A 24,214-nucleotide genomic window follows, 5' to 3' on the forward strand; every position below is an offset into this window, starting at 1 on the left:
TTTAACAAACTTTACTAGCTACATTACTAAAAAATATTTCTGATTTTTCGTTTCATTCTGATTTTTACTTTAACTTACCAACAGTATTTTTATCATCTCGACATAGTCTCAGTCGTTTTTTAAATACACGTCCTGGCTGATTTGTTTTTACGTTTACTTGAAATACTCTAACATTGGTGCGATTTCCTGCTGCTGATAGTAATTTATTTACCAGTCTCAAAAGTCTAACATACCTTTAATAAAGCTTAAAATAAAAAAAGGTACTGTAAATAACTGTAAAATAAAGAAACAAAATACTGGTAATAAAATTTCATATAGTATTCAATTATTAAACTTTTTTTAATCAATGAATATAAACAATTACATACACTGCATTTCAGATAATTTAAATATGGCTAAAATTTGTTGTAACCAAAGTAAAAAAAGTATATTATAAATCGTTTAAAATGTAAATTTATAAATTTTCAAAAAATGCATGAGCGTAAAAATTAACACTTAAAATCAATGAAAAATAAAAGGTTTAAGATTTTTTACTTTCGTGGTCTTATAAAAGATTAAATGATTAAAACAAAATAATAAAAATAAAGGCAATATATATTGTCTATTTGTAATTTGAAAAAAAAATGAACAGTAAATAAAATATCATTTAATACCTAACGAATATATAAAAAAAGTTCGTTACTTGTTGTGTCATTACAATGGTTGTGTCGAATACTTTGGTAAAAAAAGGAATTTTTTTTACTTAATTTAAATTTTAAATGGTATTTAAACGCTAGAATTATTTTAGTACAATAACAAGTAGTTAAAATTAATCATACATTATATAAAGCTTACAGTATGTTATTCTTAAAGTACAAATACATTTACAAACCAAAAAGTAAAAAAAAAACTTTAAAATATATTTTTGAATTTCAAGTGAATCTGTCGACTAAAATAAATAAATGTATTAATTTTTTGAAAAAAGAAAAAAAACGATGTAACAACTACATTAAGGCCATTGATAGGTCAAAGAACTTTTTTAATAAAACATTTCATAGTCAACTGTATAAATTTTTTAAGTATGAATAAGCTTACGTTTCAAATATATAAATGAAAAACATTCAATCTTGTTGTAAAAATTTTCTGTTAAAAACTTGTGGGCAGTAATATTTTATTACAAATTTAAAATTTCACTTAATTTTTTTTTTGAACTAGCAGGGTTCGTGCGCGAAATTTTTTCATTTAGCCTGACTGAGATCAATTTAGCCTGACATTTTTTCGAAGTAAGAAAAATCCCCTTTAGAAGTCATTTCAGGTATTGGAAGTTCTTGATTAGTACTATTGTAGTCTCCGACTTCAACCAGCTTTATCTCAAAAATATTTTGAGCTTAAAAATTTGCAAAAAGCAACTCATAGCCTAGTTACAACTCAATAAATCAAGACTAAGTTGTGAAAAAGGTGATTGACCCCTTTTAACATAACAAATTCAGTGATAAACTTAAAATAAGTGTTATATCTAATCTATGACTAGTGTAAAAATGCAATACACATTACTAAACACAATTTTTCAATTTAATAAAGCACTAAGTAAAAGCATTATAACCAGAAGATTTATAATAAAACGACCTGCATTGTCGTGTTTTATTAAAGTTTAAAATGAAACGCTTACACGAGTATTAAAAAAAGTAAAAATGTTTATTATAGTATTTTGAGTAATACTTAAAATTGATACATAATTAGCAATATTATAATTAATAAACTCTAAATTAATACAGTGATTGTTGATGTCGTATCAGATTTTAAAAGCTTACACTTAAATAAAAAAAAAAACCTTTAATATTTTGTTTTTGTAAAGAAAAATAAATTATACCTAAAATTTGTACTCCCACAAAACTTAGTACTTATGTTTTTAAGCTTTTAGTGTTGTGAATATCTCTAATAACTTTAAATAAACAGTAAAATATATGAATAAACTGCTAAGAGTTTTAATCTAAAAAGTATTTGGTATAAACCCTTTAAATCAGAAATTAAAACAGTTCAACCAACTAAGCTCTGAAAAACATAGCTGATGTAAACAAATTCAAACAAACAGTTAAGTTGTTGAACTAAACTGTAATGTTTAAACTGTATAATTTTAGGAATTTTGATAATTATGACGTAAATAATCTACTAAAAACAAAGTAATGAAGATTTTTAGTAATTTTCAGAGATTCTACAAAAGGTTTTAAGGATTTATTTTTACAAATAATGAATGATTTTGTCTTTGATAACTAAATCTTTATTTAGAAATAAATTCACATCTCAATTTGATCTTAAAAAGAATTTTCAATTTTTTTTATCAAAACTTTTAAGCATTTGAACTGAGAAAAACTGAGTTCTCAAATTTTTAAATAAAAAAACTGATTTAGCCTGACGTTTTTCAACTTTTTTCAAAAAAACTGATTTAGCCTGACTTAGCCTGACGCGCACGAACCCTGACTAGAGACTATATTTCTTTAGAACTATATTTCTAGTGTAAAATTTGAAAACTGTACAAAATAAAAAATTGTAATAAAAAAGTCAGAAAAAGTGTTGTTCTTCAAAACTAGTGGTCTACTTGATCTGACTGTAGCTTGCAAAAATTCAGATTCGACCAAACTTTAATTAGAAAAAAAAGTTAGAATCCAGTTCAAGTTGGAATTCGATTTAAAAAACGGTCCTACCGTGTAGAATCTAAATCTAGATTAATAATTTGGATTCGGCCTTTTTTTTTTTCAGATCGGCCGGAGCTTGATCTATTTTCAAATTTTGATTCGGCCGAAATTGATAGGATAAATTATTCATATAAAAACCTGGTCGGACTTGGGTATTTCCAAGCAATAATCGTATACGGCCGAATCAGGCAGAACACTAATATTCTTTTTTAATTAACAAACCTGTAAAAATTTCAAAAATTGGTAGAAAAATGGCAATTTATAATAAGATTTTTGTTTGCGCCTTATATAAGGAACCTGTTGAATTCATCGTTTTTGATTGCTTATATCTCAAAAATACTTTGAATTTTGTAAAATGTGTCTGGTAGCTAAGATAAAACTCTACAGGTGAACCTCCTATGGCCTTAAAAATACTAAAACTAAATTATAAACATTTGTTACTTATAGTTTGGTTCAAATAAAAAACTAATTAAATGTAATAAGAAAGTGCTACTCGAGTGAATGAGAGCTTAATGATCAAAATGATGCGACTGATGAAAAGCAGCTTTTAAAAATAAGAGATAAAATGGAAGTACATAAAAAGACTTTAAGAGTAAAATGTTGGGTTTCTACATGTATCTCCTTTACATAATGCATAACCAATCAGTCGTTTGTTCATCTCTGATATAAACTGTAACAAATATGAATATTTATAAGAGTTGAAATTTAAAAATATATGTAGTTTGAACAGTTTTGTAAAAAAAACTTTTGTTAATAAATGAATAAGAATTTATTATATAAATAGGCTCTTAATAGTAAAATAAGCAATAGTTTTAGTTAGGACAAGTTAGGAATTAAAAAATAATTACTTTTTACTTATACAAACATTTAAGTTACTAAATTTTTTAAACAATTACTTATGAAAAAAATTCACAGACAGAAAATATCGCAGTATCTACCTCCTTAAGTTTAAAATCACTTTCCAAAATTATAACAACAACACAAACAACTCCCAAAACAAGTGAAACCATGCGGTGTTAAACAACGATCTTGAATTGACTGAACAAACAACACAAAAAATCATGTGTACAACTATGATGATAAACATACTCCTAAATATAACTGTTCAAAATATAGATTTAATCGTTTGCTAACAAAAGATCCTAGTGAAACAAGTTCACTGGAATATAAATAAAAACAAATTGTACAGTAATCTTCCTTTATTGTACCAACATATATTTTTGTGTGTTAACAAACCAACACACTTCAACTGGGTTTTGTAAAAAAATAATTACTGTAATGAAAGAATAGAAGCATAGAATAAAGTAGGTGTATTCATAATTTCAATTTTCATTAAAATAAAAATAAAATAGTTTCTACTATTAACCTGTATAAACTATTTTATTTCAATTTTAATGAAAACATGTATACACCTACTTTATTATATGCTTCTATTCTTTCATTACAGTAATTATTTTTTACAGAATACAGTTGAGGTGTGTTAATTCGTTAACACACAAAAAAATATGTTGTTACAATAAAGGAAGATTACTGTATAATTTGTTTTTACTCCTAAATATAGTAATTTTGGACCAGTAGAAATTAACCTTATTCATTACACAATATTCAAAGACAATTTGGGAAAAAAATTAATGGAAACAATTGATAGAATATTTAAACAGAATATTTGAAAAAATTACTTTCTTAAACAAGCTACTTTTTGAAATAAGAAATAAATAAAGCATAATGAAGTTAAAAAGAATTCTATAACCTTAAAAAAAAACATTCAGTAAAATAGAAATATAATCATGACGTCATGAACACTAAAAATCGCAATCTAAAAAGAAAATATTTAGTCAAGCTTTAAAGAACATATAAATACTATGCTTAGAAAAATAACTTACCTAACTGAAATAGTACTCTGGTGGAAGTTATATCACCGAACTTAATTAAAATATACTTTTTATTTATTAAATTTTATGATATTTTAGACAATTGGTAAAAAATGTTATTGTATAAAAAAATAGTAAACCAAGGTTGCCAATGGTATTTTGAAATTATTTTCAGGTTTAAAAAACACAATTTATTTGGTCAAATTTTAGTCTAAAATTGAATTCAAGGTAAAATACTGTCTTAAATAGTATAACAACTTTAAAAGACACTGTAAAAGTTTTATCATCTGTTTTTTATTTAATTTTTTTGTAAGATTTGTATCTATTTACATGTAAAAACTCTTAAAAATTCTAGTTTTTTAACCTTAATATCCAAATTCCAGGTTTTTTGGCAACCCTGATAAACATATATTTTAAAACTAGTTTTATATCAGAACTTATTTTTTATAAACTAATTAGTACCTAATTAGACCTCGATATCCCTTAAAAATTTAATTATCGTTAGAAAAGCTACTTTACTATAAAATTCTTTTAAAAATGGTTATTGTAAAAAAACTCGTAAAAATGTTTTTACCGATTAACTTTATTACAAGCTTCATTTAAAATTAATATCTAAAAAATACTTATTAACTTTATTTTGTAAAAATGAAATAGAACCATGTTTGGCTCTTAAATAATTTTTTCAAAATATGTTTAAAAAAAAAAACAATAACAAAACTAATACTAAATATAATTCTGCTATGCAATCATAACTTTCAAGTAAATACTAAAAAGATATATATACGAATGTAAAAACTACATAACAAGTGTCTTGAAATGAGAATATTCTTTATAGTGAAATACTAGCAAAACTTAAAATATATTTCAATTATTGTCACTTTAAGAGTTTTTATTAAAATTTTAGGTTTTAGATATATTACAAAACTATACTATTTGAAGGTGACAACTACGAAAATTAACCTGAGGATCAGCACTGTTTTTAATATTTTCCAGCTGTTCTTCATCGCTATTTAGATTGTATAATTCAACAAAGTTTTCAGCATCTGTAAACTCGCAGTACATAAAATTTCGCTTTGGTTGGTTCTCAGTTTTGTTTGCTTGCCTGTTCTGGTCATTTACATCGTAAGTACGCACACAGTTATAGGTGTTATTTGCTGCGTCTTCACAAACACAATCAGGAAAACATTGCTGCATAAAATTATTTTTGTTTTTTATTAACTTCTAGATAAAATCAACTAAAATATATGCTAAACTAATGCAAAACATTTTTATAGAAATCAAGACTATTTTTTTCTGTAACAAAAAGTTGATAATACAACATTGATAATTAGAATTAATTAGCAAATTTATGTGATATCTTAAATTTTTCATCTAGATATTAAGCATAAGTTAAAAAGAAATATCTTTTAATGTGAAGCTTATGGAGTAGCATAGAGTATGTAAAAGTGTATTTTTCGGTTAAAAAAGTATACATATTTATATGCTTATTTTATACTATTACTTAGAGTTTTTAGCAGTTTTAGTTTTTTTTTAGTTCTAAAAGCTGTTTAAATGCCTTGTTTTGTCTAAAAGTGTAGATTTTGATTGGTTAAGTATGCCAGCATACATTGCTAGTTTCATGTTTTGACAAAAAACTTGCTGTTCTACATCTATTGATTTATACAAAAACATATCATTGTAACTGCACGTATACTTTAAATAAATTCTGAAATAATTGCACAAAAATACTTAGCTTAAGTAATAAAATCACTAAGTTTATAAAAACTTACAGATACACCGGAACCAATTGTTGGACATCCGGGTTGTTTTTTCTTGTACTCACCTTGATATTCTACTAAAAAGTCGCTTCTCCATCCTTCAACTTTACTGCTCGCCTGTTTAAAATAAATATCTCCTATGTCAAAATCAAAGAATAACTCTGTGATCTTGTTTTGTAATTAAAGGAATACAATCTAGTTTTAGAGAAAACATACAACACACAACAGAAAATAAAACACTTATAGCAGAATTATAATTGTACTTAAAGGTAAAAGCATGTTTTGTAATTTGTTTTTGACAAATATTGAGCTTATATAGCTAAATATTGAGTATAGTTTATAAAATATTAGTTTGTAATTTTACTTCAAATACATAAAGTTAAATATAAAAGATTTATTTTTAAACAATACATTACTGAACAAAACATTTTCAAAAGACTTAAAATTTAAGTAAACTTGTAGTATTTTGCTTAACAATAATAAATTGTTTATTTAAATAGATGGTTAACACATTAATTATTATTTGTATAAACTTTATACAAACACGTCTGCACACTCATTGTTTACAAAATGCTTTACTATACAATGTTTATTTGTAGAGCTTGAGTAAGCATGTTTTTTTTTATTTTATTCATCAGTACTCAGGTTTTAAAAATGACTCTTAACTACTGATTGAAGAAACATAAAAGTGCAGATACAAACAAACTTAAATAAAATAACTTAAACTAAAAATATACTACGCTACAATAACTAATAACACTTTTTTCGATTTTTTCTCAGCGGTGTTTATCGAAGCAAGTGGACTACAATATAAGTGCAATGCTAAGTAACAGTCACTAAAAAACAATGAAAGCTGAACGTATACAATCGCTAAAGTACAATCTAAGTGACGTTCACAACTAGACTGTAACACGTTCTTGTAAACATTTCTCGAGGTCCTGTTTGTTACTAAGTCAAACAATACGCGATTCTAACAAAAAATAGTAAAATCTGGTTCACAAAGAATCTTAAAAGTTCCATGCTTAAACGAAAGAGAGTTTGCTTTAATTGTATCTATTCTTGCCAACAACAATGATAGCTAGCCAAAACGAAAAGCGAATGAACCTGCAAATGCAAAGCGCACTCGCTTTAAACAAAAAGCTGAGACGCTTAACTACGACGGAAGTTTTAACATTCTACACAAGAATATTCAAAACTGTAAAAACAATTCCCTTTCAAGTCGCGCTGAGCTTTATATAGTTTTAAGCTAGAGAAAAAAAAATCTTTAAGTTTTTCGGAACAAACAGATAATGCTTATAATGGTTAATAACGATATAAATAAAACAAACGTTTAGCAGTTTTTTAAAAGAAACTCCATCCATTGTAACATCCGGACTACCATTAGTAGCTATGTCAACTAATGTGGGAGCAATATCAATATTAAGTACAGGCAATTCACTAGTAAGATTCTTGCTAACACCTGGTCCTCTAACAACTAATGGCACTCTAATATCAAAATCATATAACTGCCGCTTATCTATCGGTAGACTGTACTGACCTGTGCAATGATTTTACTGTGTATTTAATACAGTTTTAATTAAACTTTACTCTAAATAAACCAAAATTTATATTGTTTACAAACCTTAGAATTAATACTAAACATACAGATTTATCTTATAAAAACTTAAAAAATAAAACATTACATAAAAAAATATATTTTATACTCTATTACAAAAATAATTAAAACTAAATCTTGTAAATTTTTAAAATCTGCTTGTTTTTAAAATATAAAATTATATAAACTATTAACTTTTTAAAACTTTAATTGATAGTATTGTGTGTTTTTAGAAAATTGAGAGGTGTCTTTAGTTAGGAGACTAATAACGAATGCTCAAAAAGCTTATTCTGCAACAGTATTTCAATCTTGCGGTATTATCAAGCGAAGGTCAATTGAAAAATGTAGAACTAATGACAAAAAAAAAACATTTAACAAATACTAATAACTATTTTTTTAAATTTAGATATCGCAAACAAATAGTAACAATTATGATTTAATTATATTGGTAAAAATTATTATATATATCATACACTTATTCTTAGAAAGACTTTTTATGCATAAAAATATTTATAGTTGTTCTTCACTTTTGGACTCTTTAATTTTCTATTATAAGGAATAAATCATCACAAAACTTCTGTTGGTTAAAATATAGACTGATTTAACTTTTATAACATATTCTTAAGCTTTTTCTAATTTTCTTAAAGTAGTTCTTTCTAATTTTTCAAACATTTTTGTATGTAAAATGTTTGAACTTGAGTTTTTGATCCCTATCTGTAATAGATCCCCTTATCTTTGTGAACTTTTACTTGGTTATATTTTTAGAAAATAACCTAGAATTGAGTTATAGGGGCTAGAAGTTAGGTACTTTTTCGTGAGATTTTAACTTTTATTCAAGCAGTTCTCATTATTAGTTTACTACTTTAGTTCATATTCAACTCAGAATATTTGAAAAACATTTTATAATATTTTAAATGTTATCATGATTCCGTATAATATATTTTTTATATTAACTTTTATAAAAGATCTTAACGTAAATAGTAACTGTAAGCAGTTTCAGAAATTTTTTGTTTATCTAAATAAATTGTATTAAAAAAATTACCAAATGGAAACTATAATTTAAAATCAGTAAATGTTACAGATAAGAATTTCCAATTTTATTTAGCATTTTAAAAAATTTTCTTTAGATAAAAATACTCAATTTTAATATAATCAATTATACAACTCTAGATCCGAAATATAAAAGTAAACTATTTATCAAACTTGAGAGAAAAACGTCGTATGAAATAAATTTAAGTATGTTTTAGATTTACACTTACCTAAGTGATAACCATTATCTGATGCATAAATGATATACGTATTGTCAATTATATTATATTTTGTTAGGGAATTCACTACATCTTCAATTAGATCGTCTACAGACAATAATGCCCTCCAGCGACTTGAAAATGCGTTATTTAAATACTGTATAGATGAATTTGACATGGGTGATTTAGCTTGCCTTATCAACCAGTGTTTGTCCTATAAACAATAAAGTTTTGCCTGTAATCAAAGCTGATTTCAGTAAGAACATACGAATACAAAAACTTTAATACAAAAACTACTCATTAATTAAGTATTAATTTAGAAAATAAAAACAACATTAAATAAACTATAAAATATCCTTGTTACAATTGTTTATTAGCTGGAACTGTAAAAAAACCTTTGGTTTTATCTACAACTATTTTTTCACACAAAATTAAAAGCACTCTTAAGACATAATTTAAAATCACACATAGACATCAAGCCAATATTTACCAGAAGTTTAAGAGTTATTTTAGCCTAAAGGGCACTTGGTCTAAACTCAATAAAGCAATTGTTTTTTACAAGTTTACGGTGACAGAGCACGGTGACATCTTCTACATCATAGCGAAAAAAAAACAAAAGTTTTCTTGCTGTTAGACCGATATAACTATTGTAACAATAGCAATTAAACTGGTATATAACCATGCTTTTATCAAATTTGGATATCTTGTCTCTGCATTTAGGTGTTAACAAAGGTCTTGGGGTAAAAATTAATCAGGTTTTGGCAGCAGTTAATGTAGTAACTATTAGCTGTTTAATATTTTATTCAAACAAAAAGATCTTTTAATAATATATTATACTTTCAAGGTAATTACACGTTATCTGGTTTACTTTTATTATCTATTTTTAAACTATTAAATTGAGATTTAGATAATCATTCTTATACAAAAATATCTCAATGTAATTAACTTCTGCATTAAAGAATTTTGGGAGAACACTAAATGTGCACGATGACACAGCGTCCTGATTAGGTTGATTTTACGTTTAAGACCACAACGTGACCGAAAATTAAGATAATTCTCAATAAAAGTTTTTTTTTTCCGAAAACACTAGTCACAAATTAAGTATTACGTCTTTTCACTATTACATCAAAATAAGATTAATTATTTCTATGTTCTTTATCAATCGCTAACTTTATTAAGGCATGCTATTCATTTAAAAATTATTAGAAATTTTAAATTTTTGTTCGTTTTTAACTATAACAAAAAAGTCAGGCATAGCACTAAAATAATGGATTTTAATTTGAACCTAAGAGATGATTTTTGACTTGAAGAAGCCCATAAAAACATTGGCTAAGATTGGACCTAAAAGTGAACCCATAAAATCACCATCATGTTGTGTGTACATAACATTGTTGAAAAAAAAACCTTACATAAAAAGTGGCAATCTTTTAACAATTCAAAAATAAAAAAAAAACTTAAAGAAGCTTTCATAAATAAATACAAGTTTTGTTTGCAAACGTTAATTATTTCTTTTAGAAGAACATTGATGAACAAACTTTTGAATTTTTGAACAAACTTTTGAACAAATTACAGTGTTGCTTTATTTACATAATGTTTTTGGTGTTTTTATAATTGTATTGAAGTAACTTTGATCAAGTAACCACTAGGATCTTTTGTTAGCAAACGATTAAATCTCTATTTTTGAACAGTTATATAACTTATATTTGTTTATTATGATTAATAGTGTTACTATATAAGTTGAAATTTATCTTTTAATAATTTGATGTATCCACTAATGAAAATAGCGTGAAATTTATTTTGTTTTATTATATCGATTGTCTTTTATATATTGTTTAAAAACTAACTGGACTTCAAATGTTGCATTTTTTTAATCTTTTTTAAAATTAATTTTAGTAATTTAAATTAATCCATAATTTCAAAAAAAGTTATAAAACTCATTTTGGAAGATGTTTAATATTGTTTCGTTCATAGCAGGATTTCTAAAACTTTTTTTCAAAAGGCCCTCTTTAAACAGAATTTAAAAAAACTATGGCCCCCTCCAACAAGATTTATCAAAAACTACCATTAAAACCGCCTCGGACTTTTTTCAGCTATTCATTATCAACTCCAGAATATATAGTGTAAGTTTCAAATTATGACCTCATGGTTCCCCATTTGCTGCTTATGGCCCCAAAGGGAACCACTTTAAAAAACCCTGGTTTACAGTATAAATTTAATAAACTAAAATTCTATGTTTTACCTAATATTCTCTTACTTAATTATGCGTTTAAATTTTTTCACATGATACTTTTCTTAAAATGATCACATGTTTACAAAGCTGATTTGTTTTAAAAACAAACTATCGAAATAATTATGTATAAGAACTAATTAATAAATGTTAAGTAAATTAAGACTATAGTCTAACATACGTTGCTTTTTACGTTAAAACTCTTAGTTTTAGGTGCTTGCAGGTCTTGAAACATGTTATTGTACTGAGGAGCAGAATTCCACGGAGAATGTGGAGCTGGTGTAGATATCATCAAAAAAAATGGATCAGGGCGATTCATAATTGACTCGTATCTAATTGCTTCAAGTGATCTATTTTTCTAAAAGTATAATAAAAAATATTTTTTTTTTATATTCAGTCTAAGAGAATTGATGTTTCATCGCGTATCAGATTTTCTTGGATATTTTTTTAGTATTAAGTAACATAATAATTTGTATAACAAATTATACAGTATCCTTCTTTTGTTACACTGACATATGTTTCTGTGTGTTGACTCGTTTAATGTCAGTGTAATAAAAGAAGGATACTGTATAATTTGTTATTTCATATATTCCAGCTAATTTGTTTTGCTAGGATCTTTTGTTAACAAACGATTAAACTTATATTTTAATAGTTACTTAAAAGTTATAATTTTATACCTGCTTGCTTTTTTTAATAAATATCATAAGTTAAGTATTTATAAGAAAATATTTTTGCTACCAGCTCTAAAGAAACTCTACTAAAACAGTAGCTTAGTTAACGTAATATGGTATTTAGTTTAAATAATTTGTAAAGGCATTTTATACAAAAGTTTAAAATAAATACCAAGTACAATGAAAGTAGTATGGTATAGTATAGATTATCGTAATTAGTTTTTACTGAATTTAAATGATTTTGTGATATAAATGTTTAAGTGTCTAACATTTGTACAAAAACTTTTTTATTTACAAAACTAGACTTAATTCAACACAATTTATTTTTTTAATTCTAAACGTTTCGATTTAATTCTTGGGCTATTAGAAATAAAAACTATGGTAACGTAAAAACTACGAAATGTGCAATTTTACTAAAGAAATTACAATTTTATGCGTTTCACTGTTACTAAGCTATTGAATATGAAAAAATAATTTAAAACGTTACAAAATAATTAACATTCACACTATTCTAAAATGAAGATAGTTTTATAAGTAATAATTTTGATTCTAAACTAAAAAAGTTCAAGTGCTACTTAAAAAAAATTTATTTTTTTTTTAATAGTTATGTAATAATTTTGTAAGATTTATCTCAGAATTAAAATTCTTAAGTAATTAATAAAATAAAAATTTCTAATCTTTCTAAATACGTTTATTATGGTTGTCACAAAAACTGCTAACTTTATACTTTAAATAAGTTCACTAAATATTAACTAAGATACAAAAAAAATCAACAATAAAAACTAATAATAAATGTTATTACACAAAAGACTATTAAATAATATTATAAATTTACATTTTAAGGAATAATGTTAAAATCAGCTTTAGACGTCTATAAAACGCAACACCCTTTCTGTATTGGTAATTTTAAACTATTTCATTATTTTTTTTACTATATAAAAATTTGTATTGCTGCAGCTATAGAAATAGCTGAGAGTTCTGTAAAACTATAAAGTGATTTTCTTACCACCAAATTAGTAAAATAATCTTGGTAGTAGTTATTTCCGTGATTCTGGAGTATTCCATTGTTAGAGACTGAGTAATTATAGTATTTAGAATTTCCTATCTGTCATAATTTCGTTAAAATTTTGAGTTTTAAAACTTATGCAATAAAAAGTGTCTAATAGTTTTGAAATAAAAATAAATAAAAAACAATTTAATTGATTTTAAACTTTAATTTAAAATAATAAGTCTGCCATTACAAAAATAACTAAATTATAGTATTTAAGTTTCTTAAATGGTCCTTTAGGTCAGTGGTCGGCACGGTGTACACTAGTGCGCACTAGTGTACATGAAACTACTTTTAGGGTGCACGAGACTTTTGGGGTGCATGAAACTTATTTTGGGGTACATGAATTTATTTTTTCGCGCAGAGACTAAATCAAAGTTTTTTTTTAAATCTTTCTACATTTAAGACATATTCCACCTTGATATCTAGTTGACCATTTTGTTGTTAATAAAACGACCATTTTTGTACTCTCCTAGTTCTATTCTGTTACATTATGTAAAAATTCTTCCACCCTTAGCCGCTTAAAGAAAAACCGAAGTGAGCAAATCTCATAGATTCTTAAAACAAAATAAAACGGTTAGTATTCTATGAATGTTTAATTTTATTAACTCTTATTGTTTAAAAGCGTTTTGCTACATAAAAAATCACTATATTAATCAGCTTAATCAACTAGTATTTGACAAAAAAATAGCTAGGCTGAAAAAATTCAATTATGTTTTACTTATAATAAAATTAAAGTATAGAAAAGGTCAATTAAAACAGTGCTGTCACATACCTAGCTCTCTAAGAATAATTAAGTATAGTTTTAAATCATAAATGTATTGAATTAATCTAGTTAGTATTTTAGACCTGGGTGGTACAAGTAAAATATTGTTGTAAAAATTAGATCATCGATATTAAAAGTTTATTGAAATGGATATGGTAAACTGGTAAATTTAAAGTTAGTGTGTAAAAATTAACTGGGTGTTACCGAATTATTAGTAAAAAAAAAACGATTAAAAGTGTTTACATATTCTTAAACACTAGCGGCGCTAAAGAATGCAAATTGGGTCACACAGAATTTTAATTTTGTGATTTAGGGTTCACGAATTCGAAGTAGCGTGCCGACTACTGCTTTAGGTAATGGTATATAAATTATTCCTTGAGATTTTTTGTCTCTATCTCAACTGCTATATATATATAAAAACTTATAGTTCAGAAAAGTCAACAAAGTTTTTATTTTACACTTGTTATATAACTTAAAGTACTTTCAAATTCTTCTCAGCAAGCAAGTTGAATATTGAAAGTACTTCAAGCAATGTATAAGTGTAAAATAAAAGTTTTCTTGACTTTTATAAAGTACAATAATTTTTATACTTATTATTAAATACTCTCGATTAATAAAACAAACAAACAAACAAAAAATTAGCTTGTTAAGAAAATGAATGACTAAAATTATTAGTTTATCAACTAAAACTTTACACTACTTAAGTAACTTTGCTATTTTATAAAGATACAAAACAAAAAAAAAACCTTATAAAAATTAGTATTAGTTTATATACAAAGTAGTATTTTAATTAGTAAAAAGTGTTTATAACTTACAAGAGCAAACCAATCGTTCCAACCTGGAGGTATATGAGTAGCACCTCCAACTGATTTACGTCCATACTGTTTATTTTTAACTAAATTATAGATTTAAACTTAAATAAACTCAAATATAGCTACTAATAAACTTAGCACATGTTTTTGTTACTAAACTGAAACTTTATATTTTACACATTGGTAAATTAAAAGTCTGCTAGATACTACAAGTTATCAATATGCATAATCTTAGAAAAAAAAAGTTTAAATTACTTGATTTAAGTATTTTCCAGCAAAATATGTAGTATACCCAGCATTTTGAAGTTGTACAGCTAAGGAGTTTGGTTCTAAATTCTGTTGCCAATATTTGCTACTGCAATTTCCATTTATTGAATTGTTTACTGTGTTGTGATTATGAATGTATCGACCTTTAAAATTATTTATATTTATGATAAATCTGATGCACAATAAACTTAACTAATATCATTTTTAATATTACAGCTTTGATTCTTTGTCGCATAAAAATAAAAAAGAACATAGTTTATACCTGTAAAAAAGGTTTACTACTCATTTAAAGGCATAATTTGATGTTCAAAAACATAGTATACAATATACATAGTAAGGTGCAATGGGAGCCCTGACATTAGAGTTTAGCTTGCAAAAATTTTTCAGCATGGCAAATCATATAATAAGCCGTTGCACTAATGGAATTTTTCTGAAAACAACCCCAGTGTAAATTGTATGGGACCTTAAAATTTGACCTTCAAGCTTTTGGCTGAAATTTTTTGTGCATTGACAATCATCACAAAACATATTCTAGGCGTTTTAAGACGATTTGAATAAACTTTTATAGAGGTACTTTTTTATTTTCAAAAAAAAACTAAAGTTAACAAAAAGTCATAAAGAAGTACAGAAAATCAAAACATTACTCTATGAAATAAATCTTCAAATCATCTAAAAATGGATAGAGTGTGTTTTTCTGACGATTACTACATATACAAAAATTTCAGCCAAAAACTTAAAGGTAAAATTTTTAAGGTCCCATACAATTTACATAGGGATTGTTTTCAAAAAAATGTCATTAGCGGGATGGTGGTAAAAGCTAGGAAGCTTTTTTTTTGAGTTTTTTATTTATGTGATTTGCAATGCACAAAAAGTTAACAGGGTTTCCAAAACTCATTTTATAAATCGCCCCCTACTCAGAAATTCGAAAAATAATCGCCCCCCCCCACGATTTTACAAAGTAGTTTTTCTCTTGAGTAGAAACTTTTGAGCCGAAAAAGTTGTGTTCGAAATGTAATTTAGTCTGGTACTTCTTATGCACACACTTTTGGGCTGTGTTCAAAGTAATTTACAGGGCTTGAGAAAATAAGTTACATTTGTTTTCTTATAAACCCAGTTAAGTGTATTAAAATACTTAATTACTAAAAAGCCTTATTGTAATAAAGTAATCTGTAATTAATCTTGTTTAGATATGAACTGTTTTGAAACTAATGAAACTTTTAGGGTAGTGGTGGACAACTTTTGTAGTCAGCAATTCATATATACTAAAAAATCTTTTCTAGTTTCAACATGTTTAAAAAATGTAATTGTGGGCTGCATAATTTGAAAAATAACATATTAGAAAATTAAAAAAACTCGAGCAAAATTGTAATAAAATGATTTAGTAATATTCTGATCTAGGAATTACTATTGTGAACTGAAAACCAAATTGAAAGTGTATTTCAAAATATTAAGTATCAAAAAACTAAATTTTGATTCTTTTGCACAATTAGTTTCCAAGTTACTTAGCATGTCGATATTTGACTGGATCTTAACCGTACGTTACCCATCTGAAATCTTAATTTAAACCTGACATTATAATAATCTCTCATATAACGAATTTCGGACATTTAGAAGTTAATACTAAGTAACTTGTTTAAGCCGCACAAAGTACTAAAATTATTTTATAAATAGGCATATTCTAAAATAACTATACCAGAGATTAGGAAACTATAAAAAATGAACAGTTTATATTACACATAATAAAATAAATAATAAAATATAATTTATGATCTAGTTTGAGAAAGTTTGACCGACTGGTTGATTATCTCACATGAAAAGTGGTTTAATCAACAGCTTCAGTTAATGAAGTAAAGTTATTAATTTTAATGCTAAGATATATTATAAGCAAGTTACTTGTAAAGTAAAAAACTTAATTTTAAACTTTTTAAACTACATGTTTTGTAATAGAATACCATTAAAAAGTATTTGACTTGGAATAACCTTTAGGAAACTAAACCTTAATTTTAACATTTTATTTTTTTTTTACATATATATATTCAAAAAAAAAATCAAAAGTTTTACAGTTAATTCTGTGAACAGAAAGCAATCGATTAAAACATTCTTTTAATTAGCTTAAAGTCTTGTTTTTTAACAGCAGCAGTCTTTTTAATGGCTTATTTAATACTGTTTTAAGTTTTTTTTTTAGTCATTAGCCTATGATAATTTACCAGAAGAAAATAGTGAAAAACTAAAAGCTAGTGTTGAACTATTAAAATAAACAACACATTCTAATTGCTAATATATTAAAAATTAAGATAAAACAAAAAACATTTGTATTAATAATTTAAAATTCCTTAATGTATGGGTTTTTTAACGATAATAAATAAAGTTAGAAAACAAAATTGAATTTAAGAATCTTTTAAATGAAAAATTTTAAGTAATTTCAAATAGAGACCTCAAATCTATACTCTTTTAAAACAAAAAAAAAACTTAAAATAAAAACTTTAATGGTCATCAAGATTTATTTATTCATACAGATTAAACAAGTAATAACAAAAAAAATTCAAACAAACACTTTAATCACTATGCTATAAAAACTTTTAATGTAATGTAAAACGACAAATATAAACTACAAAATTAACCAGGTCAAAATAAAACTAATATCAAACTTAAAACATAAATGATTTAATAAATACAGTAGAATTCTGCTTGAGTTGGCACTTTGAACAAAATCAAAATGTGCAAACTCAAAAACTATTACCTTTTTTTTTACAAAATGATAAATTTAAATATATTATATGCAATAACGTTATGCATAAACATAAAATCAACTAAAACATAAAACAAACATTCATTAGAAAATAGATCTATATAAGATATTAAACATTATGTATTTTTTGTTTTATTAATACTTAGTTAGTAATAGACTTTATTTAAGTTAAATTTTAGAAAATATAAATTTGCACTTTTTTTTTTGAGTAAAAAGTGCGAACTCAAGAGGAAGTCTACTGTAATTAATATTTATTAGGCATTATGCAAATATGTTTTAGAATAAATAACTTAATAAAATTTTATTATAAAAAGACTCCTTAAATACAATACAAACCAGGTTAAATAAAAAGTATTTTGAAAGATTAAATAAAACAAAAAAATTATTATAAAATAATGTCTGCTACTGAAGTCTAATATAGTGTGAAGGATGAGGTTCATGACTGCTTGCAAGTTTTTCTTATCTGATTCTTAATCAGTAATAAAAAGCCTCCTTTACAGATATCTAGATTAGATCTCTTGCTCAAGATGTTGATAACTGATCTGAAAGCTTTCTCAACAACATAGCTAGAAGGAAAAACTATAAACAACAATATATATTCCTCTCAAATGATTGGATACTTTTGCCTTAGTTTTTGTTGAGTCCAAAAGCTTTTATTTCGTTCTTTGGAAAAATTCACTTTTAGTTCAAGGTCAGTCACTTTTCAAAATACAATTGGAAATATCATGAGGTAATATAACTATCACCTCATGATATTTCCAATTGTTTTTTGAAAAGTCACTAAGTTAGAATAAGAAATAAAGTTATACAGGGTTGCCAATTTACCTAGAAACTTAATAATATATAACATAGATTTTTATGAACAATTTATGATCCCAAATAACATATATGTCAGGTTATAAAATGGTGAGAGGGATTCCGATCGTCTATGATCTATGTAATTGTTAAATAAGAAAATATATGAATGAAAATATGTAGTTTACTTGAAAGTAGGAGTCATAAGCAGCTGATTTTTGTCTCTAAATTTTACATAAATAAATCAAAGTTTTTTTGTTTAAGTTTTACCTCAGGGTCAAATATTTATTTATTAGCAAGCTAAATTTATATTTTAAATTAATTTTATTTTAAATTAATTTAAATTATATTTTAATAATATTAGCAAGCTAAATATAGTAAAATAGCAATTTAAAAATTAAAAATTTTATGACAGCCCAAAATTTCAAAATCGCCCCCTTTTCGCCCCCTTACTAGTTATCGCCCACCCTTTCGCCCCCTTACTAATTATCGCCCCCCGATTTACTAAAATCGCCCCCAGGGGGGCGATATCGCCCACTTTGGGAAACCCTGAGTTAAACTAAGCTTAGCTTTAAAGTCGGGGCAACATATGCACACTATTGCACAATGTGTTGTCAAAAAAGGTACTTCTTAAAGTCAACAAGTGATATCACTCCAGTTCAATAATCAACAACTGTTTCTGTTCAAAGAGAATAAGATACCCAACTGTCTGATTGAGCTACTGAAAAGAGAAATCTAGTCTAGGTTTTTCTAAATTCTAGAATGCAGTCATTACTTTCACATCAAACCTTAAGAACAATGTATTAATGAAAAAAAAACTACTTAGACAATAATACTAGTAAATGACATGGGTTTAGTCAACTTTGTTGCTGAAAAGGATTTTAAATTTGCAGCAATTTTTGAGAACTGAAGACATATTTTAAGACAATCTATGAGTTATTGAGAAGAATAGAAATGCCTAACCTCAGAAAGAACCAAAGCTTTAAAACTAAACCAGTGTGAAAAGTAAACAGTTTGTTTAATTTTTTTCTAATAATAATATCAAAGAACATGTGTGTTTACTGTTTTCTAAGACATAACTCTAAATAACAATTTTAAATATGTGTGTAAAAATTTACAAACAAGTTCTAAAAATTATTGAGAGGACAAAGTTGAAAAAAGAAATGAAAAATGTAAAAATAAATTTTGACCTCCACAATAGATGAAAATTCCCTAAAACAGTACAGGTTTAAGTATTATTCCACAAGCGATATAAACAAAAAATGAAAACAAAGCTTAGCAGAGCAGAGACAACTCTAGCAGAAGCAACTCGAAAAGAGACAAGTCGAGCAGGGACAACTCGAGCAGAGGCAACTCGAGCAGAGGCAATTCGAGCAGAGGCAGCTCGAGCAGGGACAACTCGAGCAGGCACAACTTGAGTAGGGGAAATTAAAGCACCTGCAACTGGTTTTTTTGCACCACCTAAGAAAAATACAACGCAACGCCACTGCTAGATTAACTAGAATCTATTTGAATAAGTTGTTAGTATATATTTTTGTTTTTTACAAAATTGATAATGTTTATTTAATAAACAAAAGATCTTTTCAATGTTAGTGTTTGGTCAAAGACTGAGACAGTGGTTTTTTAATGGTTCCTAACCATTTTTTTATTTTTATGTATAAAAACAAATATATATTTAGGGGTAGGGAGTACTTAGGTGATGTTTGCTAGACTTATAAGGAGATATGATTTGGATGTATTTTTGCTTCATTTAGAAGAATCTAAAAAAAAGAAAATTCTGCCCAAAAAACTAATTTCTACCCCAAAATCACATAATTTTTGACTTTAAAAGTAATAAAATTACTTATACATATCCTAGACTAATACTTTATATCTTAAAAAAAAGTTTATAATTATAGGCATATATTTAAAGACATTTCAACTGCTTTTTATGTATTATGACATCATTATTTTACAAATATGCAAATTTTGTCTGTAAAATTGTACTTTTTTCAATATAAAATGCAAATTCTTCTGCTGTTTTCACTTTTAGTTTTTTTATTTTGAATGTAGAATGTGTGGAGTCAGCTAGCTAGAAAGATATACTGATGTAATGTCATTTCAACTGCATGTTGATATAGATATGAAATACATTTTAAATCACTTTCCATTATAGAAACTATGATTATTGAGAGCACATGTCTAATAGTCAAAGATTAAGACCTATTTATCATAGAAACTGCATGTAAATTTATTAAAATAAGTGTAATTTTATTGTTTAATTATAAAGAGCTTTTATTTATATAACAATAATTATATATCTATAATATATATATATATATCTAAATAATAAACTTTAGCTTTACTGATGAGTATCTGAGGTTTTATATCTCATATACAGAACGGTCGTATAAGCCTATTGTTTTTTATACAATCAAATAAAAATAAATAAATAAATTTTATATCTATATCAACATGCAGTTGAAATGACATTACATCAGTAATATCTTTCTGGTTAGCTGACTCCACACATTCTAATTAAAAGATAAACAAAAAACAAAAACAACAGAAGAATTTGATATTTATATTAGACAAAAGTACAACTTTACAGACAAAATTTGCATATTTTGTATAATAATGATGTCATAATACATCAAAAGCAGTTAAAATGTCCTTAATTTATGCCTATAGTTATAAGCTTTCATTTTAGGTATAAATTAAAAGTCTAGGACATGTATATGTGATTTTAATACTGTTAAAGTCAGAAAATCAAAAAATATGCAATTTTTGGGGTTGAAATTAGTTTTTTGGGCAGCAAGTTTTTATTGAGTTTTTTTTAAAGATTATTCTTAATGATGCGTAAACACATCCGAATCATATCTCCTCATATGAATTTTACAATATAACCAAAAAAATTGGCTGTACTCCCTCTAATATAAAAATAAATAAATAAAACTATTTATTAAATTAGTATACACAATTTTATAAATATGTATGAAGTGAGTGTGTTTGTTCATGTGAAAGAGAAATGAAAGGTAAAAAAGCGCCAAGATTTTATTTGAAGAAGAAGCATCGGTTGTGTACAGTTATTTGAAATATCACGTTTTTACTTGAAACTGTGTACTATCTTCTGCTACAATTGCCATTCAGTCAAGGTTGCATATTTAAAATCTTTTAAATTTACTTTTTAAAAATTATACATTATTATAAACATAACATAGTTTAATAAAACTTAAATGTTAGAGATGCAAAAAAGTAAAAATTGTCCAAAAACCAAAACAATTGCTTTTGTTTGCAAAAACTTTATTTTCTAACCATGTTTGCTATTTAACGTATGAACAGAACAGCTCTATGAAGTGTTTAGAACAAGTTGCAAAATTTTGTACCTGTTTATATGACCTTAATAAATATTTGATTACAAATTCAAAAAACATAACCAAAAAAGTGTTTTATTGTGGAACAAATTGTATTAAAAAATTCTTGTTATAAAGTAGTATATGTAATCATCCTCTAAAGATTAAGAGCAGGGTTTCCCAAAATGGGCTATGAGCAGCAAACGGGCCAAAAAAAGGGGGGAACATGAGCAGTAAAGTGGCCATGATGTTATAATTTGAAGCTTACACAAGATAGTCTGTAGTTGATAATGAAGAGCAAAAAAAGTCTTAGGTGTATTTAATGGTAGTTTTTTGAATAACGTTAATGAAGGGGCCATAGCTTTTATAATTTCTAAAAAGGAGGCCTTTTAAAAAAAAGTTTGTGAAACCCTGATTTCGAGTGTGCTTCATTGAGCTACAGCAGCAGACTTAAAACTTATTTGGCCTGTTAAATGAAGAGATAACAAATGATACATTACCTCGGTTTAAGACTTAAGATTTGTACTACTGTATTAAACATTTTAAGAGTATAAATTTCTATCTAAAATAAAAAAAAATTGTATAAGTGATTGAGTTTATAAGCAAAAGTATAATTCGTTTTTTCAACAATAACATAAAAAAATGCTGCAACTTATTGATTCTGAAAGGCTCACTAAAAAGCAGCCAAAATTTTGTTGGCATTGATGTTGTTTTCAATTTTCTTATAAATTCTAGAATTGATAAGCTATACCACGGTTTCCCAAGTTTTTTCATAAGGCTCCCTTTGAAGAAATTAAAAAACTATGGCCCCCTATCTTAAAAAACTAACAATATGAAGTACGCCTAAGACCTTTTTTTTTTACAATGAACTCAAGAATATCTAAAGTTTTAAAACTACCCTCAAATATGCCTAATACTTTTTTTGCTATTCACTGTCAACTTCAAATATCTAGTGTAAGTTTCAAATTATAGCCTCATGGCCCCTTGAGGTTTCTTAACTACTTATACTCCCTTTGGCGCCTCTTTGAAGCTTGTGGCTCCCTAAATTTCTGAAATGGCCAACTTTATTAAACCCTGATGTATACTCCCTGTAATGCAAACTTCCTTTAATAATGTTAAAAATAATTAAACTCAGTAATTACAGTTGGCAATAAACTCTAGCTGTAAGCAATTGGTGCCAACAAAACTGATCAGCTATTATTTTATACAAGTTAAAACTAAATTAAGTTGACTGTTAAGTTTTAATAACTTAATATAAAATATTTGAAATAATCCAGCATTAGTGCTAAGAGAATTGAACTCTAACTGTCTTAATCAGTATCTTAACATCTTAAATTTAAAAACAAGTGTTAATAAATTATTACAGACCATTTCGAAAAATGTAAACTAATTCTAACTTTTAATAACAGTCCTATCAACTTTAACTAATATAATTAATTCCTTTGAACAAAAGTTAAATTAAATAAAATTATCACAAGACAAGTTAAAAAATAACTAGCCAGTAAGTATGCTGGATCTGCTTGGGCAACACAATGGAGTTGTAACAAACATATTGTTAAAAGTTGTACCTTCTTCTGCCAACAGTTTTTTTAATTTTTTCATTGGAGCCTGTTATAAACTAATTTCAAGCTTCTAATTTTACTTAAAACTGTTTTGCAGTAAAAATAAAAGCTAGACTTACCATTCCTCCTAGTTTTACATCTTGGTCATCTGTCAAAATAAAAATAATGTTTGGTTTTTTTTCATACTTTTTGTTTTCAGCGTCTTCTTCAAAAGTGGAATCTCTAAGAATTTGCTTGTACAAAGAAAATAAAATACAAACAATGAAGATCAAAGCTAACTCAGAAAACTTGTTGCAATTCATTTAGTAATAGTGTAGCTGATAATTTTTTTTATACTGTTTAAAAAAATCAAACAGCAAAATATATGCTAAGTGAGGTTAATCAAACTGACAAGTATATAATTTTAAAATACAAACAAGCAATATACAGGCTTATACAAATAGTCTTCTAAGTCATTATTTTTATTCTCATTATTTAATAAAAAAATAAATGGATTGTGCTAATTAGACTGCACAATAGAGTGCTTATAAACACAGCAGACCTTTGAGTTTTCAGCATTTTTTTTACACTTAGCAAATAGGATAAAAACACCCGATGCAAAATTTAAGATGTTTTGAAGAATTTTCAGCTTAGCAGAATTCACTTTGCTTGAATTTTATGGTGGCACTTCTTGTTTCAGAAGAAAAAACTGAAAACTAAAGAAAACTTATAAAAAGTGAAAAAAAATTATACAAAATCAAGAATTTTTTCCCTGCAATTTTTTTAATTCGTCTTAAAATGTGCACAATGTGTTTTTGTGATAATTGGCCACATTAAAAGAAAAATACAGCAAAAAGTTCTAAGA

The 24,214-nt window shown here is 25.8% G+C and overlaps 1 protein-coding gene across 1 annotated transcript; it reads right to left on the reverse strand.

The window, feature by feature from the left end:
- Positions 1-710: 710 nt before the first annotated feature.
- Positions 711-23,678, reverse strand: LOC145845777 (N-acetylglucosamine-6-sulfatase-like). Its single transcript, XM_082952846.1, has 11 exons — positions 23,490-23,678; positions 23,308-23,416; positions 14,921-15,075; positions 14,669-14,734; positions 13,046-13,144; positions 11,550-11,726; positions 9,154-9,355; positions 7,629-7,837; positions 6,313-6,417; positions 5,504-5,731; positions 711-3,342 (listed from the first exon to the last, which is right to left on the reverse strand). The coding sequence occupies exons 1-11, from the start codon at positions 23,670-23,672 to the stop codon at positions 3,259-3,261; spliced, it is 1,617 nt and encodes a 538-aa protein (XP_082808972.1). The 5' UTR covers positions 23,673-23,678; the 3' UTR covers positions 711-3,258.
- Between the last annotated feature and the right edge of the window lie 536 nt (positions 23,679-24,214).

Source organism: Thalia democratica, chromosome 1 (assembly GCF_965202585.1).
Source record: "Thalia democratica chromosome 1, ktThaDemo2.hap1.1, whole genome shotgun sequence".
Lineage (NCBI taxonomy): Eukaryota > Metazoa > Chordata > Thaliacea > Salpida > Salpidae > Thalia > Thalia democratica.